General features: G+C 39.3%; 1 protein-coding gene and 1 long non-coding RNA gene across 2 annotated transcripts; both read right to left on the bottom strand.

The window, feature by feature from the left end:
- Positions 1-4,667: 4,667 nt before the first annotated feature.
- On the bottom strand, positions 4,668-16,975 carry LOC125488848. The gene is made up of 7 exons (XM_048622467.1): positions 14,024-16,975; positions 13,882-13,947; positions 13,698-13,762; positions 8,940-13,452; positions 8,798-8,863; positions 5,570-5,634; positions 4,668-5,324 (listed from the first exon to the last, which is right to left on the bottom strand). The coding sequence occupies exon 1, from the start codon at positions 16,881-16,883 to the stop codon at positions 14,856-14,858; it is 2,028 nt and encodes a 675-aa protein (XP_048478424.1). The 5' UTR covers positions 16,884-16,975; the 3' UTR covers positions 4,668-5,324; positions 5,570-5,634; positions 8,798-8,863; positions 8,940-13,452; positions 13,698-13,762; positions 13,882-13,947; positions 14,024-14,855.
- Positions 16,976-18,709: 1,734 nt separating this feature from the next.
- On the bottom strand, positions 18,710-19,504 carry LOC125488851. Its single transcript, XR_007266536.1, has 2 exons — positions 19,107-19,504; positions 18,710-19,030 (listed from the first exon to the last, which is right to left on the bottom strand). It is a non-coding gene; the product is annotated as an uncharacterized LOC125488851 (long non-coding RNA).
- Between the last annotated feature and the right edge of the window lie 7,172 nt (positions 19,505-26,676).

The following is a 26,676-nucleotide window of genomic DNA, read 5'->3' as shown; positions in this document are numbered from 1 at the left end:
GAAGATTCTCGATTCATCTGCAGATTTGTTTTAAAAAAAAACTTATTTTATAAAATTTGCTAGATGTAAATAATTTGAATTACAAGATGATGAAGAATAATACCCCTAAACACACGCAATATGATGTGTAATGTCTGTTCCCGGTAAAAGCTAGGCTATACGTCTTCGAAACATAAAGGCATGAGCGGAGGTGACATTACTGCAATATATTGCGTCGTTGAAGGATGAAGTAGGATTTGTGTTCGCATTCAATAAGATAATATTTCATAAATAATTTAGCAGGACGCCAGGTTTGTCGTTTTGCAGTCATAAAGTAGGTATTTATACCGGTAGAGCTGGTAACCTAAAAAGGAGAAAGCCTATAAATTTCCTTTATTCTTTAAATAGAAAAGTACATTCGGTATCTATAGGGTGAAAACCCGATATACTGACTACTGACTTAGTAACGCAGTGTGCCGGGTAGGTAGGTACTAATGTAACTCCCGTCTATCATTGGTTAAGTTCTGTTAAAAATATACACACAGACGCAAGAACCTCCTCCTTTCTTCGAAGTCAGTTAAAAATTCCACGCTAAGTATTGGCATGCATGTTTTAAAAACGAGCATTCATTCTCGAGCTGCCACTAATCCACGGCTATCACACGTACATTGCGGTAGAGTACATAACATTCAGTGGGTACATAGATATCTCGGCTGAGTGTAAATTGGGCGATCCCACGAGGACGCTATTGCGAAGCTTTCATATAAATTTTCACACCACATTACCTGATAGTGATAAAAATTCCGAGCTCTACCTCCTCGCTACACAGAGTACAGTGAAATATAGAGGGTCTTATTTATGTCCCAGGTTGGGATTAATTACTGTGAATTATCTACAGGAACAATTTAATAACAAACACGGTAGGTAGGGTGAAGTCAACGTAATAGGTGAAATGAAGTGCATGTTTGAAATATATTGCTAATATTAATTATAACTGGAGTTTTAATTAAATATCCTATTGATTTAGATGATGATATTTAATGTAAAATCAATGAGCCAAATAGTCAAATAATCAATGAGATAAAACAGTCTTTGCGGAAATACCAAAGTCTTTCCATGGTTGTATCTGTATTTGCAGTCGTCTGTTCAAAATCAATCCAATATAAATATTTACGAGCTTCCAACCGGTTTATGGCGGTAATATCCAGTTGTAACCGCATTAAATTGGTAAAAAATTATCCCCTTTCATGGGATAAATAAGGCTACTAGCTTCCTAAGGGTGAGCCAGTTACTTGTATACCTGTAGTAACTAATATGATCCCGACAAATTTATCGTTAAAGCGACGCAAAGCTCGCGGCCAACAGCTAGTTACGAATATACTGGCAAAGTTAATAAACTGAAGCACTACTAACAGAGTAAAAATGGTAAACTATGCTACTAGTATTAGTCTAATCAGCAAAGTTGGGTATTTTTGGTTCAATTTCGTTATCAAAGACGTTTTTTTAAATATAAATATGTTTTGTGTGTGGTTTTATGCTACGACTACGCTACGGTGCTACGCGGTCTCGTAGCAGTGCTACAACAGCTACGATTTTTCGTAGGCTAGGCTACGATATTTCGTAGCCACAAGAAATCCGCTGATTTTGACATTTTAACCCTTTATTGGCTATTGGGAATTATAACTTTTTACATGTATGTAACTGCAAATGGAGTTGCCATTTCATGTTTTAATGAATGTAAAAAATAAATAAACGTCTCTTACATGGCAAAACCTTTATCGATACCAGACTCCCCCATCAGACCAACATTTTCATTAGCCGCTCTATAAATACAAACCGAAGCCACAAACACATAAGTTCCTATCCCCAATCTGGGGGTGTGATAGCGCACGACAGTATTTCAGTGAGGCCATTCTACAAGACAAGTGGCGACTGTCCTTCGCGATAAAATTGGATACGTCCATCGCAGTATTTATTACCTTACGACTGTGGGACACTGGATGAGGAAAAAATGGTCAACGTCAAAGGACCGAATTCGACGAAAGTACGAACACTGTGGACTACGTAAATATCTATTCTACACTCGCGAGCAATGAAAAAGTTCCAGTGGAAATAGCACCAAATTACTCCTAACTGCAAATGGCATCATTTGGTGCCGGCTTTTTGTGAGTGGAACTTTTTTATTGCTATTGAGTGCGATTTATTTGTGGGCGTGCTGTTAGTTCTTGTACAAGGTTCACTTGAATGAGACCATTGTGCATAACTATTAACCCCTTAAGGTTTAGAGCGCCTTCTCTGAAGTCAAGTTTTAGTCATTATAAACTATATTTTTGAATGACTTATTGAATGGCTTATGGGATCTAGTAATTACACATTTAAAATAACAGTTTAATAAGTATATTGGAAGTTGGACAGCAAATTTAAACTATTCGTTTTATTCTCTCTTAACTACCTATACTTATTATAACATACACCGATTTTTTTTATCGATTAGACTTATTTCATGGGAATGTATCACCCCATCTTTCTGTCAAAGGTTACCTTTATATTGTAGCTCAAGAGTCGCCGCGGTCGCCTCGGGAGATTTGTGGCCTAATTATAGAAAGAAATGAACGGATTTGAAAGGATTACGGGGGCCGAGCGGAAAAAATGGGATAATTGTAAAAGGTATTGGTTTCAAGACTCGAGCCGGAACGGGTAGCGACATAACGGGTAGACCCTCGGGCTCGTTATAATTCGATACGGATAAAAGTCAAAGTTGAAACCACCCTCTTGAATATATGTGCCTTCTATAGAAATGTTTAAAAACCGATTAAATTGATTCATGGCAGTCAAAACTGTTACTTAATATTTGATGTATTGAAATTAAACATAAAAAATATTATGGCCTTAAAAAATTCAATTCGTTGCCACTCCGTACAAAAATTATATTAGGTAATTGAAGACTGCTCTATATTTATTAATACACAAATATAAATTATTATTCAGCAACATTATAGCCGAAACCATAACAGACGTTAACATCAAACAATTTATTCAAATTGTACGAACTGCTTCTTGAAACCGCAACTACCGTGGCACCCTTTGGTACCGCATTTCCGGTCTGAATAACAAAAATGGCGGCTGTCAGTTTCCGGTCATTCAAATAACTAAAAATTACATCCAGAGACGGTAGTAGCTTAGATACATTTAAGCACTGGCTGTAAATTTATTTGTTTGTTCGCATCGAATGTCACGACAATGCTAAAACTTGGACCGGCTATAAAATACGTATGTAAGTTGTATGTAAGTTCGGTCTAGGGTTGTCAATTTATTATTCTAAAAAATCTTGTTTTGCTTACAGTTTCAGGAAGTTTAGTGGACCAGCGTGGTGGGAAATGGTCCAAGCTTATGAAGGCAGTTTAGACCTTGGGGACATGGACAAAGGCTCCATTCGAGAGAGCCAGGTGCAATTACCTCTATAACCCCACAAATAATGGAATAGAATAGATTTATCATTTATTTAACGTGATAGAAAGAGGAAAGTGGTGTTATAAGTTTGTGAAGAGTTAATAAATAAATAAAAATAAAATGTATTCGTCACAAATATACCTTATCTTGTTTACAACTTTTTCCTCTTCATAAGTAGTAAGTATTAGAAAATCCTCGTAACATTTCTAGCATCCATGCTTGTGACAACCCTACGGACCTCGCAGGTTGGCCGTAAACAAGTGCAGTATATCGTGTTAGCGCGTCGATCTGAGGACAGCGGTTATCGAAGTTAGGGCTGCGGGGCCGCTTCTACCAACGTTAGTTTACTAACTGGAGTTATCTTTAAATTTAAAATATTGTAATAAAAATCGGGTAAAACCATTTGTGTTTTTGTTATTATTGAGCTTTTAGCGATGTGGCCGCATAATATATAAAAAAAACTAGTTTCTCTGTTATAATTCTAAGTTGCAACTGTTGCAAGGAGGTAATTTATTTGAAAATTGTTTAAATCTTTATTGTAAGTATACTATATTATGTCTGTGAAGAGAAAGAAAGCTATTTATCGATAACGATATAACTATATTTTTTACCCGGATTTTTACTGGATTACAACAAAATTAAAATGGCGGTATAAAGGTACGGCATGTAAACGGGTGATTATCCTTGACTCTCGGTTTAAATCATATCTCGGTGAAGTCAGGCGTTAGTAGTCCAAGTTGGAAGCACTCTGGTGGAAGTGAGAGCGTCGATTGCCATGTCTCGGTAGTTGCGGGTAATGTTCGTTGTTTCCTTGTCATTGCCTGCATTATGTACTGTCAGGGAATCTGGAGGTGGTTGTGTTTAGCCTATAGCAGTCCGCTGCTGGATGTCGAGCACTTTCCCAAAGCACGCCATCTGACACATGTTTGACAGATAATAAGCGATGGTGCTTACGGATTGTTTTGTTAATGTGTCGGTGGTCGTAATGCAGATGGTTCGGAAAATTAATAGCCCACTATTCACTGTACGCACCGCGCACACCAATACATCCACACGCAGATTTATCTGCGGAGTTGTCACCAGCGACAAATCCAGCGGATGGGCGCGCCTGTTGGTAGCCATAAAAGAACGTGATATTATGTATAAGTAAGTATATATTCTAGTGTTAATGTAAGCCTATTTTCCACTGTGTAGTGGGTGGTGAAATTACAATGAGGTGGAAAATAAAAATATCAGAATGTTGTACAATTATTAATATTTATTATATAGAAATTATATAAGAGTGGAGAAACCAAAGTTCCACCACTGCGTTTCACGCCACAGGGGTAGAAGGATGGTATTAACCACAGAGAAACTCTTATACTACTTAAATGAGACCAGGGATTAAGTCCTTATAATTGTCTGGTTGAAGTACGCAAGGTATTGCAAGGAAATTATATAAGAGTGGAGAAACCAAGGTTCCACCGCTGCGTTTCACGCCACAGGGGTAGAAGGATGGTATTAACCACAGAGGAACTTCTATATTACTTCAATGGGATAGCAGTTTAACGTTAAGGCCCCGTAACCGAAGGACGTTGATAGCCTAGCGCCTACAAAAGGTTCAAAGTGCAATTTAGATACTACTGCCCGTTCTAACGGGGCTCCCTATGAAGAAAAAATAATAAAATAAAGGTTTTAACCCGCTAGAGTCCACCCGGGTTCTGCCTTTGCAATCCTACATTCAGCAGCGGCGTTAGAAGGCTGATGCCGCTGAAGATTAATAGAAATCCTAAGGAAATTCCTCAGTATCCGCTCAACGAACATACAACGGCCAACCTGGACTGTCGGACGGGGCCAGGACAGGAGCTCCGGACGGCTCGTGGCTCGCTGACGGCTCTGGTCACCAACGACACCTTCTGGAATCGCGTGAAACAGCCTTGGGTCAAGGATGGGTCGGTAAGGACAGCGAAGGCCTAGCTAACATGTCTCAAGTGACGTGTCTTGAATGGCCCCTGGGTATTTCTAACCTAAAACCTACGGTCAATCACTAATCAAACGATTATGGGAAGGTTAGATCTCGTCTCAAAGGCGGTAGCTTTGCTGTTTAAACGTGACACTTGCAAAATAACCTAATCGACACGTGGAAGGTCATGGCGCTTACCTTGGGGTTGGGTCAGGTGACACGCGTCTGGCAATCGCACGCTTCACCGGGCAGGATTGAAATTGCTGTAAAAGAAATACGCGGGGTTAGACGTTGCTACGTGTAGAAATAAAGACAAGGCAGATGGCTTTCGAAATCCAAAGTCATCGGAAATCGAATAACAACGAAATGCTAGTTTACTCACTCGGCAATTCAGGTTAGGTACACATGGTGTGATGCTGCGTGGGTGTCTGTGGCACGTATCTGGTAACTGCAAAGAAACAACTTAGTCAGAATCTATCCCGTAGACCAATCAGATAACCTGAACCCACGATCGAAATACTCACCAGGAAATATGAAGCAAGGAACTTGGTACCAATACGGCCTGCGCCACGCGGGCGGGAAGAAAAATCTAACCACACATTTAATTTTACTCGAGACGTTCTGACAGAGAATGGTTTGCCTCCTTGCCAGTTCCGAAAAAAGCCGTCACCGGGGATGTCAGCTCATCGTCACAAAACTAGTCTGTGGCCAGTCAGCACGATCATTGTTCTGAGCGTCATGTCGCCACTGACCACTGTCCGATGACGATCTAGCACGAGTTTTCTCAAAGGACCACAGACAACAACTGAAAATCTATCCTGTGTGTCGAATTTGACAGCTGATACTTGACAAGACTAACAAAGTAAACAAACAGAATGTAAACAATAACGAAATGTTAAGTTACAAAAATAATGGTGTTACATTAAACAATAGATATTAAACAGAATTAAACTCTTCTCATTGTCTTTCGCACTACCTATCATTTTCTCCACAACCCTCAAGGTTAACTGGAAGAGAATGCTTTTAGCATTAAGTTCGCCTATGTACAAAGGACAATGGCAGAGTTCTAAGGATGTTTGGTACCCCTATGAAAATGACGGGTTCCGTAATGAAAGTACCATGTTTAGAGAGTTACTGTATAGGTACACAAATAAATAAATTACTAGATTTTTAGAAGCTGGGCGAAATGAGAAAAATGAAGAAAAATAATGTTTAAAAAGTAGTCGTAATGGAACGTAAACATTAATACAGGGAGAATGGAACGTCAAGTGAAGTAATGTTTATGCCAAGTACTCTGTGATTTACGTCATAAATGTCTAGGTTGGATCTCAGTATAATGATAAAAATTGACAAACCAGAGCAGAAAAATTTAAATGATAAAAAATGTGTCATGTCAACAACTAAACGTCAACACCATGTCAACACTTGAACAACACAAGACGAACAACGTGAATAATAATTTGATAATAATATGTTAGGTATATCAAGTTATATGTTTACGTTTAAATAAATACGGGACGTGCAACGTACATAATAAATATAATGATTTTATTAATATTATCGACTAGATCAGGCTACTACTTTCATCATGGAATAATGTTATACTTATCCAACTTCTGAAGTTTTAAATTACCATTCCGCAACAGGGATCTGCTATGCCATTTCGAAATGCTATATGTAAAGGTTCTACTATATGGGTATGCATTTGGCGAGTAATGTAATGAAATAAAATATACTGTTTAAAAGATCATTGTTTTATTTACATAACATAATTTGCCTGGAATCAACTTTAGGAATTTTATGTTCCTATTACCTACTCTATTCTATTCTCTGTTGGGGTGTAAGTACCTGCACCTGGCTCTCTAAATGTGCTAAATCTAGATAGGTATGCAGGTTTCCTTCACAGGTTTCCTTCACTGTAAGTGTGATGGTATACATTTTAATTAAATTCAAAGAACACATTGGTACATGTCAGCGCCGGGATTCGAACTGCAGAACGCAGTTGCTCTTCTCATATTTGACTTAGGTACTTATCATCCTATGGTTCATAGAAAATATTGTCAGGGTTTTGCGTGTTCTTGTTCTGCTGCTTCTACAGGTTCCTGATGAAGAAGTGGGACGGGAGCCTGCCGGGGAGGTGGAACAGGAACCGGGCCTGGTTCTCCCCTTTGTCACATTTGTTCTATATCTTCAGCAGTTTCAGCGGTATTCAAAATAATAAATAATTAGGTTAGGTAATGGAAAATGAAATTGAAAATGAAATAACAACTACTATGACAAGATTGACAAGCAAGATTCAGTGTTATTAGATTTAAATATTCAAAAAATATCGATTATAGTGAATCGAATAAAGAGAAAAAGAAAATGGTTTACTATGGATAAAAGTCTTCAAGACTTAAATATAATGATATTTTATAAACCAAATGTACTAGTTTTGGCACAAATAGTACCAGAACATGTAATTTAATGTAATATTCCGAGGGCTGGCATCACAGTTGTTACGTTCCGTTCTCTATATGTTTGTTTTTACGTTCCATTATCCTTAGATTTAAATATTATTCGTTTATATTTTTCTCTTTTCCCCCGACTTCTAAAAATATTGTAAATACTGGAAATACCTTATCTACACTGTATTAATAAATGGTGAAAACATGGTTCTGAAACGCTCCAAAAAATTAGCGGTACGAGGACTGCCGTTCTTATGTGCAATAAAGAATTCAATAATAATAATAATAATAATAATATCCATTTATTTCAGGCATCAATGGCCCATAGTATAAAATACACAAATACATTTTAAAATAAATCAAACAATATTAATATATACTCTAGAAACTTATAAAAACTAAAATTAACTAAACTCTAGCACTATTATCAGGGGGTTTAATAGTCTGTTTGGCCTCCCTGTATCGGCGGAACACTATCCCCGCAGGCCAGAAGTTTTTATCCAGGCTAAGTACCTATTAACTATTTTAGCGACAGTTTTGTAAACCTCTTCTGGAATCGCGTGAAACAGCCTTGGGTCAAGGATGGGTCGGTAAGGACAGCGAAGGCCTAGCTAACATGTCTCAAGTGACGTGTCTTGAATGGCCCCTGGGTATTTCTAACCTAAAACCTACGGTCAATCACTAATCAAACGATTATGGGAAGGTTAGATCTCGTCTCAAAGGCGGTAGCTTTGCTGTTTAAACGTGACACTTGCAAAATAACCTAATCGACACGTGGAAGGTCATGGCGCTTACCTTGGGGTTGGGTCAGGTGACACGCGTCTGGCAATCGCACGCTTCACCGGGCAGGATTGAAATTGCTGTAAAAGAAATACGCGGGGTTAGACGTTGCTACGTGTAGAAATAAAGACAAGGCAGATGGCTTTCGAAATCCAAAGTCATCGGAAATCGAATAACAACGAAATGCTAGTTTACTCACTCGGCAATTCAGGTTAGGTACACATGGTGTGATGCTGCGTGGGTGTCTGTGGCACGTATCTGGTAACTGCAAAGAAACAACTTAGTCAGAATCTATCCCGTAGACCAATCAGATAACCTGAACCCACGATCGAAATACTCACCAGGAAATATGAAGCAAGGAACTTGGTACCAATACGGCCTGCGCCACGCGGGCGGGAAGAAAAATCTAACCACACATTTAATTTTACTCGAGACGTTCTGACAGAGAATGGTTTGCCTCCTTGCCAGTTCCGAAAAAAGCCGTCACCGGGGATGTCAGCTCATCGTCACAAAACTAGTCTGTGGCCAGTCAGCACGATCATTGTTCTGAGCGTCATGTCGCCACTGACCACTGTCCGATGACGATCTAGCACGAGTTTTCTCAAAGGACCACAGACAACAACTGAAAATCTATCCTGTGTGTCGAATTTGACAGCTGATACTTGACAAGACTAACAAAGTAAACAAACAGAATGTAAACAATAACGAAATGTTAAGTTACAAAAATAATGGTGTTGCAGTACCCCCGTCCCCACCAGAATTTTTCGAGGGTACGAGAAAAATTCAAAGATGGCCCTCCATCTCTAAATCCGAAACACCTAAAACAATCGGAATATGTGGGTCACTCATTTAAGAGAAACCTAAATCAAAGATAATAGCTGGAAAACCCAGTGAATATCAATAAGGTTAAGATCACTCACCGACTCAGTAGAGTCCCTAAGCAATGAGATAAACCCTGAAATAAATTAAATGGAAAATCCCACAAAAAAAAACTCAACGACGCAAAGTGAATGAGTCCTTAGCATTGTTGGCCTACTCAATAGAGTAAGTCAACACACACAAAGGTGGCCTACGAAACTATTCACTCACTTTGCAACACAACGACGCATAGTAAATGAGCCCTTGGCATTGCTGGCTTACTCAATAGAGTAAGTCAACACACACAAAGGTGGCCTACGGAACATCAATTCTACAGAGAATATCCCTGGCGTGACACTCTGTCTGGTTCCCATTGCTATCTTCAAGAATGTAGACAAATCCAGACACTTGTTGAACTACTGTATACCTCTCGTAATTCGGAGTCAAACTAGCAGTCAAGTACGACTTTGAATCCATGCTTCGACGAACCCTACTGAGTTGGCAATCCTGTGAGCGACGACCACGAACTACCAAACTGGCAGTAGCGTTATCAGCCGGTACACACTTCGAAGCACTCAACTCGTTGCATGAGTTCAAATGTCTAACCTCACTTGCATACGGTTCCCTGCTTTTAGAGACTCCTCTTTTATTGAGTAGGTTCAGAACATCAGGTGCGATATTAAAAGCACGCCAGAAATCTATACCTAACAGCAATTCTGAAGAAATATCAGGAACGACATAAAATTTCACGAAAGCCGTAACATCCTCTACAGTCACCGGTAAAATCTTAAAACCCGAAACCGGAGAATGTGATCCATTAGCCGTGATAATGGATTTCTCCTCAGCTGGATACAACGTACCACAACTGGAGAGGGATTGGGCCGCCTTTCCGCCAATGACCGAAACTGTAGAACCCGAATCCAACAACCCTCTGCAACGATGGTGGTAAATCGCGACATCTAAATAAGGTCGCAAGCCACTGTCCGCGTCTCCATCACCTGCCTCTTCACAGCGGCGGCGACGGCGGTGGCGGCGACGGCGACCACTGCCGGAGGATTTGGTTCCAGGCTGCTCGTTGTTCACGCTTACCCCAGCAACGGTTGGTCCAGCAGGATCTGGCTTTTGTTGTAGTTTCGGTGGCTCAGCGACTGACGGACCACACCGTGGGCACGTGTGCAAGGTGGCACCCTTTAAACCACAAGAGTAACACAATTGGGTGGGTGGTGCACTACATTGCCAAAGGCCATGTCCAAGAACCCTGCAACGAACGCAAAATAAGTCCACCTCGGTGTCCACGGCGTTAACCGAAAGTCGGTTCCTAGCCTGATAGGCTAAGTCCGGCGCTACCGAATTCGCAGAAACTCGGGGCGGCTCCGCAAAAGAGTCTGCTCGGTATTTGGCGTACTCCAGCTGCCTACAGCGTTCCTTCAGCTCGTTCCAGTTCCCGACGTTTGTAAGAGCAAGCTGACTCGTGTAAAACGGTCTAAGGTTACCTTGTACTATCTCCAGCTGCTCTGACTCCGGTAACGGCACGCTGAGCCTAGAAAAATAATTCCGCATTGTGCTTAAGTACTTTATGATGGATTCATCAGCACCTTGTGTCCGCGACCGCACCTCCTGTAATAAACGCCGATTATAATCGAATGGCAGGAACTCCTCATACAAACGAGCCTTAACCTCTTTCCAACTCGAGACCTCCTCCTTGACACCCCGAAACCAAAACAAGGCGTCACCGCTAAAAATTTCTGCGACGGAATTAAATAACGTCTCCTCAGAGATACCTCGAGAATTGCAAAGCTCCTCCAGTCGCTGCACGAATGCCTGTACACTATCACTGCCGTTAAAGACAAGGTTCAGTTTTTGGATCTGTGTGTGGTCCACCTTAGGACATGGCTCTATACACCCTACGACAGGGATATCCTGTTTCTTTTCCTGCTCCTGATAAGCTTTAGAAATGTACCTCAGTTCGCTGTCCCTAGATTCGAGTTGTAAGAGCAAGTCCCCGAGCATACAAGTCTCCTCCTTACTGACGGCATTTATACGACCTAAGCGGTGATATAAATGGTTAGCCAATGATTCGCAACGCTTGATGTGTTTTAACTGCAAATTTGGTTTTGAAAGTGAGCTCTGCAAGTCTTTAATTTTGTTTTTAACTTTTTCTAACTCTGAGGTAACATCTCCCTCAAAGTAAATAACCTCGTCCGAAGGCACCCGCGTAGCTAATTCTGTTAATTGTAATCTTAATTGGTCCGCAGTGGCCTCAGGTTTGACACCTCGGACTGTGGCCTCGTATGTCAATTCATCTTTTAATAAAAGGTTGAAACATATCGGACGTTCCCCCATGATGTTACAAAAATATGGATCCAATCCCTAAGGTAGCACACGTTCAAATCAATTTGTGACCCCAGGCCGTATCAACGTTCAATGTAAAGGTCAAACAATAAACACCAATATAAAAATAAATGCTTTCCCATTAAAGTGTGTTTCAGTAAGTCTAAGTAAGTAAGTAAACTTAAATAAAGTTAAGTTATAACTGACAGTTAAATGGTTATGTAAAACACGCAACGTTCAATGTAAAAGCAGAACAATAAACAACAATATCTTCAAAATAAATGCTTCCTCCTTAAAGTATGTTTCAGTAAGTCCAGGTACAATATTAAACTTAAGTAAAGTTAAGTTATAACTGACAGTTAAATGATGTGTAAAACAATATATTAACTCATAAAAGGTTGACCTTGTAAAAAAAATTTGGTTATTTTTATAAAAAATTGATAAAACAAAACTGTAATTATTAAAAGTTGAGTGTTTAAGTTAAACAGACAATAACAATGTCTCAGCAAAATTGTTTAAAAACAATCACCAACTGTTCAATATTTAATTGTTCAATAATTAACTAAATAAAATTCCAGCAGAAGGTTTTCCTTTGAATAACGTTTGGAATAAGAGGTTATACAAATTTAACGCAATCTCAACAAAAAAAAAAATAAGGCATGTTCAGTCAATAAAATAAAATGTCTGAAATAAGAGGTTAAAATTTTTAACACAATATCCACACAAAAAAAATACAGCCTTATTAAGTTAATAAATTAAAAAAAAAAGGAAACCTTCTGCAGTGATTCTCTGTCAGCACGTCACGATGACACACGCAAAACACACACAAGAAATTATAAGACTAATTAATTTCTAATTACCCCCCCGGGTGGACTCAGGCCTGTCTAAGCGATAGATTAGACTATAAGCTAACGGATTAGTCCCTGTTCGGGCGCCAAATGTAAGCCTATTTTCCACTGTGTAGTGGGTGGTGAAATTACAATGAGGTGGAAAATAAAAATATCAGAATGTTGTACAATTATTAATATTTATTATATAGAAATTATATAAGAGTGGAGAAACCAAAGTTCCACCACTGCGTTTCACGCCACAGGGGTAGAAGGATGGTATTAACCACAGAGAAACTCTTATACTACTTAAATGAGACCAGGGATTAAGTCCTTATAATTGTCTGGTTGAAGTACGCAAGGTATTGCAAGGAAATTATATAAGAGTGGAGAAACCAAGGTTCCACCGCTGCGTTTCACGCCACAGGGGTAGAAGGATGGTATTAACCACAGAGGAACTTCTATATTACTTCAATGGGATAGCAGTTTAACGTTAAGGCCCCGTAACCGAAGGACGTTGATAGCCTAGCGCCTACAAAAGGTTCAAAGTGCAATTTAGATACTACTGCCCGTTCTAACGGGGCTCCCTATGAAGAAAAAATAATAAAATAAAGGTTTTAACCCGCTAGAGTCCACCCGGGTTCTGCCTTTGCAATCCTACATTCAGCAGCGGCGTTAGAAGGCTGATGCCGCTGAAGATTAATAGAAATCCTAAGGAAATTCCTCAGTATCCGCTCAACGAACATACAACGGCCAACCTGGACTGTCGGACGGGGCCAGGACAGGAGCTCCGGACGGCTCGTGGCTCGCTGACGGCTCTGGTCACCAACGACACCTTCTGGAATCGCGTGAAACAGCCTTGGGTCAAGGATGGGTCGGTAAGGACAGCGAAGGCCTAGCTAACATGTCTCAAGTGACGTGTCTTGAATGGCCCCTGGGTATTTCTAACCTAAAACCTACGGTCAATCACTAATCAAACGATTATGGGAAGGTTAGATCTCGTCTCAAAGGCGGTAGCTTTGCTGTTTAAACGTGACACTTGCAAAATAACCTAATCGACACGTGGAAGGTCATGGCGCTTACCTTGGGGTTGGGTCAGGTGACACGCGTCTGGCAATCGCACGCTTCACCGGGCAGGATTGAAATTGCTGTAAAAGAAATACGCGGGGTTAGACGTTGCTACGTGTAGAAATAAAGACAAGGCAGATGGCTTTCGAAATCCAAAGTCATCGGAAATCGAATAACAACGAAATGCTAGTTTACTCACTCGGCAATTCAGGTTAGGTACACATGGTGTGATGCTGCGTGGGTGTCTGTGGCACGTATCTGGTAACTGCAAAGAAACAACTTAGTCAGAATCTATCCCGTAGACCAATCAGATAACCTGAACCCACGATCGAAATACTCACCAGGAAATATGAAGCAAGGAACTTGGTACCAATACGGCCTGCGCCACGCGGGCGGGAAGAAAAATCTAACCACACATTTAATTTTACTCGAGACGTTCTGACAGAGAATGGTTTGCCTCCTTGCCAGTTCCGAAAAAAGCCGTCACCGGGGATGTCAGCTCATCGTCACAAAACTAGTCTGTGGCCAGTCAGCACGATCATTGTTCTGAGCGTCATGTCGCCACTGACCACTGTCCGATGACGATCTAGCACGAGTTTTCTCAAAGGACCACAGACAACAACTGAAAATCTATCCTGTGTGTCGAATTTGACAGCTGATACTTGACAAGACTAACAAAGTAAACAAACAGAATGTAAACAATAACGAAATGTTAAGTTACAAAAATAATGGTGTTGCAGTACCCCCGTCCCCACCAGAATTTTTCGAGGGTACGAGAAAAATTCAAAGATGGCCCTCCATCTCTAAATCCGAAACACCTAAAACAATCGGAATATGTGGGTCACTCATTTAAGAGAAACCTAAATCAAAGATAATAGCTGGAAAACCCAGTGAATATCAATAAGGTTAAGATCACTCACCGACTCAGTAGAGTCCCTAAGCAATGAGATAAACCCTGAAATAAATTAAATGGAAAATCCCACAAAAAAAAACTCAACGACGCAAAGTGAATGAGTCCTTAGCATTGTTGGCCTACTCAATAGAGTAAGTCAACACACACAAAGGTGGCCTACGAAACTATTCACTCACTTTGCAACACAACGACGCATAGTAAATGAGCCCTTGGCATTGCTGGCTTACTCAATAGAGTAAGTCAACACACACAAAGGTGGCCTACGGAACATCAATTCTACAGAGAATATCCCTGGCGTGACACTCTGTCTGGTTCCCATTGCTATCTTCAAGAATGTAGACAAATCCAGACACTTGTTGAACTACTGTATACCTCTCGTAATTCGGAGTCAAACTAGCAGTCAAGTACGACTTTGAATCCATGCTTCGACGAACCCTACTGAGTTGGCAATCCTGTGAGCGACGACCACGAACTACCAAACTGGCAGTAGCGTTATCAGCCGGTACACACTTCGAAGCACTCAACTCGTTGCATGAGTTCAAATGTCTAACCTCACTTGCATACGGTTCCCTGCTTTTAGAGACTCCTCTTTTATTGAGTAGGTTCAGAACATCAGGTGCGATATTAAAAGCACGCCAGAAATCTATACCTAACAGCAATTCTGAAGAAATATCAGGAACGACATAAAATTTCACGAAAGCCGTAACATCCTCTACAGTCACCGGTAAAATCTTAAAACCCGAAACCGGAGAATGTGATCCATTAGCCGTGATAATGGATTTCTCCTCAGCTGGATACAACGTACCACAACTGGAGAGGGATTGGGCCGCCTTTCCGCCAATGACCGAAACTGTAGAACCCGAATCCAACAACCCTCTGCAACGATGGTGGTAAATCGCGACATCTAAATAAGGTCGCAAGCCACTGTCCGCGTCTCCATCACCTGCCTCTTCACAGCGGCGGCGACGGCGGTGGCGGCGACGGCGACCACTGCCGGAGGATTTGGTTCCAGGCTGCTCGTTGTTCACGCTTACCCCAGCAACGGTTGGTCCAGCAGGATCTGGCTTTTGTTGTAGTTTCGGTGGCTCAGCGACTGACGGACCACACCGTGGGCACGTGTGCAAGGTGGCACCCTTTAAACCACAAGAGTAACACAATTGGGTGGGTGGTGCACTACATTGCCAAAGGCCATGTCCAAGAACCCTGCAACGAACGCAAAATAAGTCCACCTCGGTGTCCACGGCGTTAACCGAAAGTCGGTTCCTAGCCTGATAGGCTAAGTCCGGCGCTACCGAATTCGCAGAAACTCGGGGCGGCTCCGCAAAAGAGTCTGCTCGGTATTTGGCGTACTCCAGCTGCCTACAGCGTTCCTTCAGCTCGTTCCAGTTCCCGACGTTTGTAAGAGCAAGCTGACTCGTGTAAAACGGTCTAAGGTTACCTTGTACTATCTCCAGCTGCTCTGACTCCGGTAACGGCACGCTGAGCCTAGAAAAATAATTCCGCATTGTGCTTAAGTACTTTATGATGGATTCATCAGCACCTTGTGTCCGCGACCGCACCTCCTGTAATAAACGCCGATTATAATCGAATGGCAGGAACTCCTCATACAAACGAGCCTTAACCTCTTTCCAACTCGAGACCTCCTCCTTGACACCCCGAAACCAAAACAAGGCGTCACCGCTAAAAATTTCTGCGACGGAATTAAATAACGTCTCCTCAGAGATACCTCGAGAATTGCAAAGCTCCTCCAGTCGCTGCACGAATGCCTGTACACTATCACTGCCGTTAAAGACAAGGTTCAGTTTTTGGATCTGTGTGTGGTCCACCTTAGGACATGGCTCTATACACCCTACGACAGGGATATCCTGTTTCTTTTCCTGCTCCTGATAAGCTTTAGAAATGTACCTCAGTTCGCTGTCCCTAGATTCGAGTTGTAAGAGCAAGTCCCCGAGCATACAAGTCTCCTCCTTACTGACGGCATTTATACGACCTAAGCGGTGATATAAATGGTTAGCCAATGATTCGCAACGCTTGATGTGTTTTAACTGCAAATTTGGTTTTGAAAGTGAGCTCTGCAAGTCTTTAATTTTGTTTTTAACTTTTTCTAACTCTGAGGTAACATCTCCCTCAAAGTAAATAACCTCGTCCGAAGGCACCCGCGTAGCTAATTCTGTTAATTGTAATCTTAATTGGTCCGCAGTGGCCTCAGGTTTGACACCTCGGACTGTGGCCTCGTATGTCAATTCATCTTTTAATAAAAGGTTGAAACATATCGGACGTTCCCCCATGATGTTACAAAAATATGGATCCAATCCCTAAGGTAGCACACGTTCAAATCAATTTGTGACCCCAGGCCGTATCAACGTTCAATGTAAAGGTCAAACAATAAACACCAATATAAAAATAAATGCTTTCCCATTAAAGTGTGTTTCAGTAAGTCTAAGTAAGTAAGTAAACTTAAATAAAGTTAAGTTATAACTGACAGTTAAATGGTTATGTAAAACACGCAACGTTCAATGTAAAAGCAGAACAATAAACAACAATATCTTCAAAATAAATGCTTCCTCCTTAAAGTATGTTTCAGTAAGTCCAGGTACAATATTAAACTTAAGTAAAGTTAAGTTATAACTGACAGTTAAATGATGTGTAAAACAATATATTAACTCATAAAAGGTTGACCTTGTAAAAAAAATTTGGTTATTTTTATAAAAAATTGATAAAACAAAACTGTAATTATTAAAAGTTGAGTGTTTAAGTTAAACAGACAATAACAATGTCTCAGCAAAATTGTTTAAAAACAATCACCAACTGTTCAATATTTAATTGTTCAATAATTAACTAAATAAAATTCCAGCAGAAGGTTTTCCTTTGAATAACGTTTGGAATAAGAGGTTATACAAATTTAACGCAATCTCAACAAAAAAAAAATAAGGCATGTTCAGTCAATAAAATAAAATGTCTGAAATAAGAGGTTAAAATTTTTAACACAATATCCACACAAAAAAAATACAGCCTTATTAAGTTAATAAATTAAAAAAAAAAGGAAACCTTCTGCAGTGATTCTCTGTCAGCACGTCACGATGACACACGCAAAACACACACAAGAAATTATAAGACTAATTAATTTCTAATTACCCCCCCGGGTGGACTCAGGCCTGTCTAAGCGATAGATTAGACTATAAGCTAACGGATTAGTCCCTGTTCGGGCGCCAAATGTAAGCCTATTTTCCACTGTGTAGTGGGTGGTGAAATTACAATGAGGTGGAAAATAAAAATATCAGAATGTTGTACAATTATTAATATTTATTATATAGAAATTATATAAGAGTGGAGAAACCAAAGTTCCACCACTGCGTTTCACGCCACAGGGGTAGAAGGATGGTATTAACCACAGAGAAACTCTTATACTACTTAAATGAGACCAGGGATTAAGTCCTTATAATTGTCTGGTTGAAGTACGCAAGGTATTGCAAGGAAATTATATAAGAGTGGAGAAACCAAGGTTCCACCGCTGCGTTTCACGCCACAGGGGTAGAAGGATGGTATTAACCACAGAGGAACTTCTATATTACTTCAATGGGATAGCAGTTTAACGTTAAGGCCCCGTAACCGAAGGACGTTGATAGCCTAGCGCCTACAAAAGGTTCAAAGTGCAATTTAGATACTACTGCCCGTTCTAACGGGGCTCCCTATGAAGAAAAAATAATAAAATAAAGGTTTTAACCCGCTAGAGTCCACCCGGGTTCTGCCTTTGCAATCCTACATTCAGCAGCGGCGTTAGAAGGCTGATGCCGCTGAAGATTAATAGAAATCCTAAGGAAATTCCTCAGTATCCGCTCAACGAACATACAACGGCCAACCTGGACTGTCGGACGGGGCCAGGACAGGAGCTCCGGACGGCTCGTGGCTCGCTGACGGCTCTGGTCACCAACGACACCTTCTGGAATCGCGTGAAACAGCCTTGGGTCAAGGATGGGTCGGTAAGGACAGCGAAGGCCTAGCTAACATGTCTCAAGTGACGTGTCTTGAATGGCCCCTGGGTATTTCTAACCTAAAACCTACGGTCAATCACTAATCAAACGATTATGGGAAGGTTAGATCTCGTCTCAAAGGCGGTAGCTTTGCTGTTTAAACGTGACACTTGCAAAATAACCTAATCGACACGTGGAAGGTCATGGCGCTTACCTTGGGGTTGGGTCAGGTGACACGCGTCTGGCAATCGCACGCTTCACCGGGCAGGATTGAAATTGCTGTAAAAGAAATACGCGGGGTTAGACGTTGCTACGTGTAGAAATAAAGACAAGGCAGATGGCTTTCGAAATCCAAAGTCATCGGAAATCGAATAACAACGAAATGCTAGTTTACTCACTCGGCAATTCAGGTTAGGTACACATGGTGTGATGCTGCGTGGGTGTCTGTGGCACGTATCTGGTAACTGCAAAGAAACAACTTAGTCAGAATCTATCCCGTAGACCAATCAGATAACCTGAACCCACGATCGAAATACTCACCAGGAAATATGAAGCAAGGAACTTGGTACCAATACGGCCTGCGCCACGCGGGCGGGAAGAAAAATCTAACCACACATTTAATTTTACTCGAGACGTTCTGACAGAGAATGGTTTGCCTCCTTGCCAGTTCCGAAAAAAGCCGTCACCGGGGATGTCAGCTCATCGTCACAAAACTAGTCTGTGGCCAGTCAGCACGATCATTGTTCTGAGCGTCATGTCGCCACTGACCACTGTCCGATGACGATCTAGCACGAGTTTTCTCAAAGGACCACAGACAACAACTGAAAATCTATCCTGTGTGTCGAATTTGACAGCTGATACTTGACAAGACTAACAAAGTAAACAAACAGAATGTAAACAATAACGAAATGTTAAGTTACAAAAATAATGGTGTTACATTAAACAATAGATATTAAACAGAATTAAACTCTTCTCATTGTCTTTCGCACTACCTATCATTTTCTCCACAACCCTCAAGGTTAACTGGAAGAGAATGCTTTTAGCATTAAGTTCGCCTATGTACAAAGGACAATGGCAGAGTTCTAAGGATGTTTGGTACCCCTATGAAAATGACGGGTTCCGTAATGAAAGTACCATGTTTAGAGAGTTACTGTATAGGTACACAAATAAATAAATTACTAGATTTTTAGAAGCTGGGCGAAATGAGAAAAATGAAGAAAAATAATGTTTAAAAAGTAGTCGTAATGGAACGTAAACATTAATACAGGGAGAATGGAACGTCAAGTGAAGTAATGTTGATGCCAAGTACTCTGTGATTTACGTCATAAATGTCTAGGTTGGATCTCAGTATAATGATAAAAATTGACAAACCAGAGCAGAAAAATTTAAATGATAAAAAATGTGTCATGTCAACAACTAAACGTCAACACCATGTCAACACTTGAACAACACAAGACGAACAACGTGAATAATAATTTGATAATAATATGTTAGGTATATCAAGTTATATGTTTACGTTTAAATAAATACGGGACGTGCAACGTACATAATAAATATAATGATTTTATTAATATTATCGACTAGATCAGGCTACTACTTTCATCATGGAATAATGTTATACTTATCCAACTTCTGAAGTTTTAAATTACCATTCCGCAACAGGGATCTGCTATGCCATTTCGAAATGCTATATGTAAAGGTTCTACTATATGGGTATGCATTTGGCGAGTAATGTAATGAAATAAAATATACTGTTTAAAAGATCATTGTTTTATTTACATAACATAATTTGCCTGGAATCAACTTTAGGAATTTTATGTTCCTATTACCTACTCTATTCTATTCTCTGTTGGGGTGTAAGTACCTGCACCTGGCTCTCTAAATGTGCTAAATCTAGATAGGTATGCAGGTTTCCTTCACAGGTTTCCTTCACTGTAAGTGTGATGGTATACATTTTAATTAAATTCAAAGAACACATTGGTACATGTCAGCGCCGGGATTCGAACTGCAGAACGCAGTTGCTCTTCTCATATTTGACTTAGGTACTTATCATCCTATGGTTCATAGAAAATATTGTCAGGGTTTTGCGTGTTCTTGTTCTGCTGCTTCTACAGGTTCCTGATGAAGAAGTGGGACGGGAGCCTGCCGGGGAGGTGGAACAGGAACCGGGCCTGGTTCTCCCCTTTGTCACATTTGTTCTATATCTTCAGCAGTTTCAGCGGTATTCAAAATAATAAATAATTAGGTTAGGTAATGGAAAATGAAATTGAAAATGAAATAACAACTACTATGACAAGATTGACAAGCAAGATTCAGTGTTATTAGATTTAAATATTCAAAAAATATCGATTATAGTGAATCGAATAAAGAGAAAAAGAAAATGGTTTACTATGGATAAAAGTCTTCAAGACTTAAATATAATGATATTTTATAAACCAAATGTACTAGTTTTGGCACAAATAGTACCAGAACATGTAATTTAATGTAATATTCCGAGGGCTGGCATCACAGTTGTTACGTTCCGTTCTCTATATGTTTGTTTTTACGTTCCATTATCCTTAGATTTAAATATTATTCGTTTATATTTTTCTCTTTTCCCCCGACTTCTAAAAATATTGTAAATACTGGAAATACCTTATCTACACTGTATTAATAAATGGTGAAAACATGGTTCTGAAACGCTCCAAAAAATTAGCGGTACGAGGACTGCCGTTCTTATGTGCAATAAAGAATTTAATAATAATAATAATAACGTGGACTGGGGTGTGGCAAATACATGGAACTGACAGGCGGTGCTATAGCCAGCTTTCTCTGTATATGTATACGGTCTTGCTAGAGAACCGATAGAGCCTGCCCCCTATTCACTACAAACACACGAGCTCGCACAATTTTTCCACAATAGATTTCCTCGACGGTACACACAAGTTAAATAGGTATTCTCTGAGATAGTTGAAATGTCTATTTGTTGTCGGCCACTCTGACGCTCATAAAATACACACTCATACCAAGTTTCTTACATTGATTAAATCTACCTACGCATTGATTTTTTTCGTACATAATGATTATGAATTTTATTTATTACGTGCTACCTCACAAATTAACCTTATATTCTTGAATTTTATTGTTTTCATTTGTAGAACCAAGCCGTTTTGATTGCAAGTGATTGTGAAGCTCCATATTTCATTAGCTGAAGCTGAAAGAGCTGTTGGCTATTTCAATGATTGTCTACGCCAGCTCACTACACTCGGGGGCATTGCAATGGGAATTACATGCCTTTAGGAAGCAAATAGAAGGGAAATAATGCTAAGGTTATTCCTACTTATTATTGAAGAAGTGGTAATAGAAAGTGGAAAGTGGGTCATTCTAATATTTATGAATTAAGAAATGAAATCGTTTATTTTTTCGACGTAGAATATTAGAATTAGGTACTTGTCAGAGGTTTACAAAACTGTCGCTAAAATAGTTAATAGGTACTTAGCCTGGATAAAAACTTCTGGCCTGCGGGGATAGTGTTCCGCCGATACAGGGAGGCCAAACAGACTATTAAACCCCCTGATAATAGTGCTAGAGTTTAGTTAATTTTAGTTTTTATAAGTTTCTAGAGTATATATTAATATTGTTTGATTTATTTTAAAATGTATTTGTGTATTTTATACTATGGGCCATTGATGCCTGAAATAAATGGATATTATTATTATTATTATTATTATTGAATTTCTGATTTTATTCAGCTCGGTTGTTAACCGGTATTAATAATGCACACGGGCCTAAGCCAAGTGCGCATCATGTTGGGAAGTTGTTGATGGTAAAGATGGATTGTTATGTTGGGTTGGGTCATTTTGTAAGAATGGACAACATTTCAAAAAACTAAAGCTGCTATAAATCGAAAACCATTTCGAGATTTAGCTCTAAAGGCCACAAAAAAAATGTTTTTGTATTTTTTGGATGTATCATTTTCGAGAAAATCATAAAATAGTAAAAAAGTGCTGATGACGTAATGCATCAGGTGCGATGCATTTTGATGATCAAAGACTATAGATTTAAAAACAAAGTAACTGTCACTTTCATTTTTGATTGACGTTGACGTTTTATCGTGACGTTGTTGTTTATTTGGGTCATTTTCATTAATTCTGTTCTGACACTTTCTGACAATTTTTTATATTTATTATTAAGAGATGACCTCTATATAATATGTCCCAGATCATGCCACCGCCTACACAGCTGAAAAAATGCTTCTGCTTATTTTTTTAACATGATAAGTACCTACTTTCCATCATCAGAAATATCAAGGTTATTTGAAAATGACCCATTTGTTGGTTGGCATGTAAACAAAGTTTAAATGTCACTTGTCAGTGTCATTTATGTTTTTTTGCGAGACTTAGGCAATAGACAAAAATAAAAATTGAGCCTAATATGTAACGTCACTTCCGGTTTTAAAATAATTAACTTTAAAGTTAAAAATAACATGCAAAAATTTATGTATATACAAAATAAAAAAATACGGGTCCCCTAATTTTCTATAAACTTTCCGAATAACTAATAAAAATATAGGGTAAAGAAAATGAAATGTTGTCCATTTCCGGACTATTCTGCATGTGTTTAATATGGCTGCTTTTTGTAATGTAATGTAGGTGTATGCGGGTAGTTGCAAAGATCTCAGAGATTGATGTAGCTGTTTTGGTATGACCCCTGTAGTTGATAATACAATCGGTATTATCGACGCCGATTCTAAGCGCCACATTCTAGTCACTTCATCCCTGAGATCCGTGTATTTTGCGAGTTTTTCTGAAATTGTGCTCTGTAGGTTGTGTGTATTTGGTATTGCTATATCTATGATCTGGGCAGTTTTTAGTTGTTTGTGTATAATTGTGATGTCGGGTCTATTGAAGTGAGTAGTGCGGTCTGTCAAGATTGCCCTGTCGAAATACAGCTTGTGAGTGTTATTTTCGAGGACAACTTCTGGGGCATATTTGTAGTAGGGTACATGTGGTTGTGGTAGAAGATTGTATTTGATTGCTAATTTTTGGTGGATTATATTCGCAACTTGATCGTGGCGATGTTTGTAATCAGTTTGTACTATGGATTTGCATGCGCCTGTTATATGTTGAATGGTTTCGGGTGCAGAGTTACATTTACGGCATTTATCGTTCTGTGAGCCTGGTAATTTCATTATGTGCTTTTGATAATTCTTCGTTTCTATAACTTGATCCTGTATAGCTACCATGAACCCTTCAGTCTCCGGGAAGAGTTCCCCGCGACGGAGCCACTCGTGCGACGCTAGCTTGTCGACGTTGGGTAGACTCAAGTCGTGGGGATGTCGTCCGTGCAGAGACTTTTGTGTCCACTCACTTATTTTCACTGCTTCTTCTGTCTGTTTTTCATTCGTTTGGGGGTTGTGGTCTTGTAGGTTTAGCGGAGTGAGTTTGTTATCTGTGTGTACTATTGCATTATGGATCTCAGATGTTTTAGCTTTTTCATGAAAGTAGTGTCTAAGCGTTTGAATTTGTTTATTATGGAGGTTTAAAATATCTATTAATCCTCGGCCCCCTTCACCACGGGGTAGGGTTTGGCGTTGAACGCATGCTCTTGGATGATGCTTCCTAGATTTGGTCATAGATGTATTAATGATCCGCTGGAGGTTTTTTAATTCAGTTTTGGACCAGTTTATGATACCGAAGGAGTACGTCAAGATAGGTATTGCATAGGTGTTGATAGCTTTGATGGTATTTGTGGCATTGAGTTGGGTTTTTAAAATTGAGTTTAATCTGTGTTTGAATTGTGTGATGAGTCTTGTTTTTGTTTCCTTAGTCTGTATTTGCTTACTTTGGTTGTATCCTAAATATTTATAGCTCTCTCCTTCTTTCAGATGTTCAACATGGTTACCATCTATTGTTTCATATTCGTGCTCAAAAGTCTTACCTGCTTTAACTGAGTTAGTTCTGCATTTATCTATTCCAAAGTCCATTTTTATATCCTTTGACAGCCTATCCGTGGTTTTCGCTAGTAAATTGAGGTCGGTTTGGGTGTTTGCATAAAGTTTTATATCGTCCATGTAGAGAAGGTGGTTTAGTTTGAGGTCAGAGTTGTCAGATTTTTGGATTCTAAAACCAGTGTTTGTGTTATTTAGCGTATTCGACAGTGGATTTAATGCTAAGCAAAACCATAGAGGACTTAGTGCGTCGCCTTGAAAAATGCCTCTCTGTATTTTAATTGTATCTGTTTCTTTGTCACTAAGTTTGAGCTTTGTTGACCATTGGTTCATAATGAAATTTAGAAATGTTATTATGTCCGGATGAATTTTATACAATGTTAATACCTTTAGTAACCAACTGTGAGGGACGGAATCATACGCTTTTTTGTAATCTATATACATTGTGAACAGATCCTTTTTCTTTTTTTGAACTAGTTTTAAAATTACTGCATCTATTGTGAGTTGTTCCTTGCATCCGTGACTGTATTTCCTGCATCCCTTTTGTTGTTCAGCTAGTATGTTATGGTTTTCAGAGTGTAAGTATATGATCCGTGTGAGACAAGATGTAAGTATTTTATAAATGGTTTGCAGACATGTTATTGGCCTATATTTTGCGGGGTTTTTCATATCTTCTGTATCTTTAGGTAACATATATGTTATTCCTTGGGTGATGTATTCTGGTAACAATAGCGGGTTCTTTATAAAATCGTTGATAAAATTAAATAGGAACGGGTGAATGTGCGTAAACTTTTTATACCAGTAGTTATGGATATGGTCAGATCCAGGGGCTTTCCAATTATGTAAACATTTTAATACATCTTGAAATATTTCTATAGATATATTTTCAAATTCCATCTGTGGGATTTCCGAAATTTTAATTTCTTCTTCCTTTATTTATTATTATTATTATTAGCCGCAGGTGATTCAATATTTTAGGGTAAAAAAAAACAACACACGGGGGAACAAAAGCTAAATCTCGTGAATACTTCTTTCTTGTTCGTCTACAATAGAAGTTGAGGAGAATAAGGTTGTTTTTCCGGCGGGCGCATAATTTTATCACCTAATATTAAACATTAATTGCTACGGTGAAAAGAATAACTAATTGCTTTAGTAACAAAGGGGAACTCGTTAAAAGTTTGCTAATTCCCCCCCCCCCCTTTCCTCACCTCCCGCTGCCCTTCCCCCCGCGGACCGCTCATATCGGATTTTCAGTTTGTAAATATAGATACCGGTGTGTATTTTTATGACATTTTTGTGTTTTAAATCCACGCACAACGCGGTTTCGAGGCCTTTTCGGTGTTGGACACACACTTGTTGTTGTGTAAATAAATTATAACTAACTACCTTAGTTGTGTATGTTAATTGTAAGTTATTTTTATTTTTGATGTAAAAAGTAATTTGGTAAGATGCTACCCACGGAATATATTTCTTAAATCTTTTATCGTTATCATCAGCTTATAATAAGCACAACACTCTGTCCTCGTCTTTCCTCATCGTGTATCAGTTGTAGACTTATCGATAAATGGCAAAACAAAACTTTTTTCGTACATGTTAGAGTTTAAAAGCAATAAGTACTTTTTAATAATAAGTGCGTAATGTAATAGGTGCGTTTAATTAAAATAAACAAATATCTCTGAAGAGGGTGTCAGTAGTATAAGTAAGTAGGACGCCCTTGCTACTCCTTAATCTAATTTAATTAAATTTAAATTATGTCATATTAAAATGATTCATAAACTTTAGAGCTGAATGAGAAATTCCTTTGACTCTTTCATTTAGCTTTACTTAGGGCGGATTCGACCAACGTCGAGTAACTTTTTACTCACGAGTAAAGTACCAGTTACTCGCGAGTAAGCAGATTTTGCATTCTACCAAACCTGAAACCAAGATAACTAGCTTATCCCAAGAATAAAATGTTATACCGCCAAAATTGACCGTGTAACGAGCTTATCCGAGAGTAATTTTGTAATGGCGGCAGCACATCAGCTGATTAGAAAACCGTCATAATGACATATAAACACATCTGTCAAAACATAAACAAAAGTACGTTAAAAGGCAAAGTCTCAGAATAACAACAGCGAATAAAATATTAAAGGGTGGATTTCAACAAGTCCTAAAAAATCTTCATTTCCGTGGACTTTT

This window comes from Plutella xylostella, chromosome 3 (assembly GCF_932276165.1).
Source record: "Plutella xylostella chromosome 3, ilPluXylo3.1, whole genome shotgun sequence".
NCBI lineage: Eukaryota > Metazoa > Arthropoda > Insecta > Lepidoptera > Plutellidae > Plutella > Plutella xylostella.
This window is presented reverse-complemented; position numbering and strand designations above follow the sequence as displayed.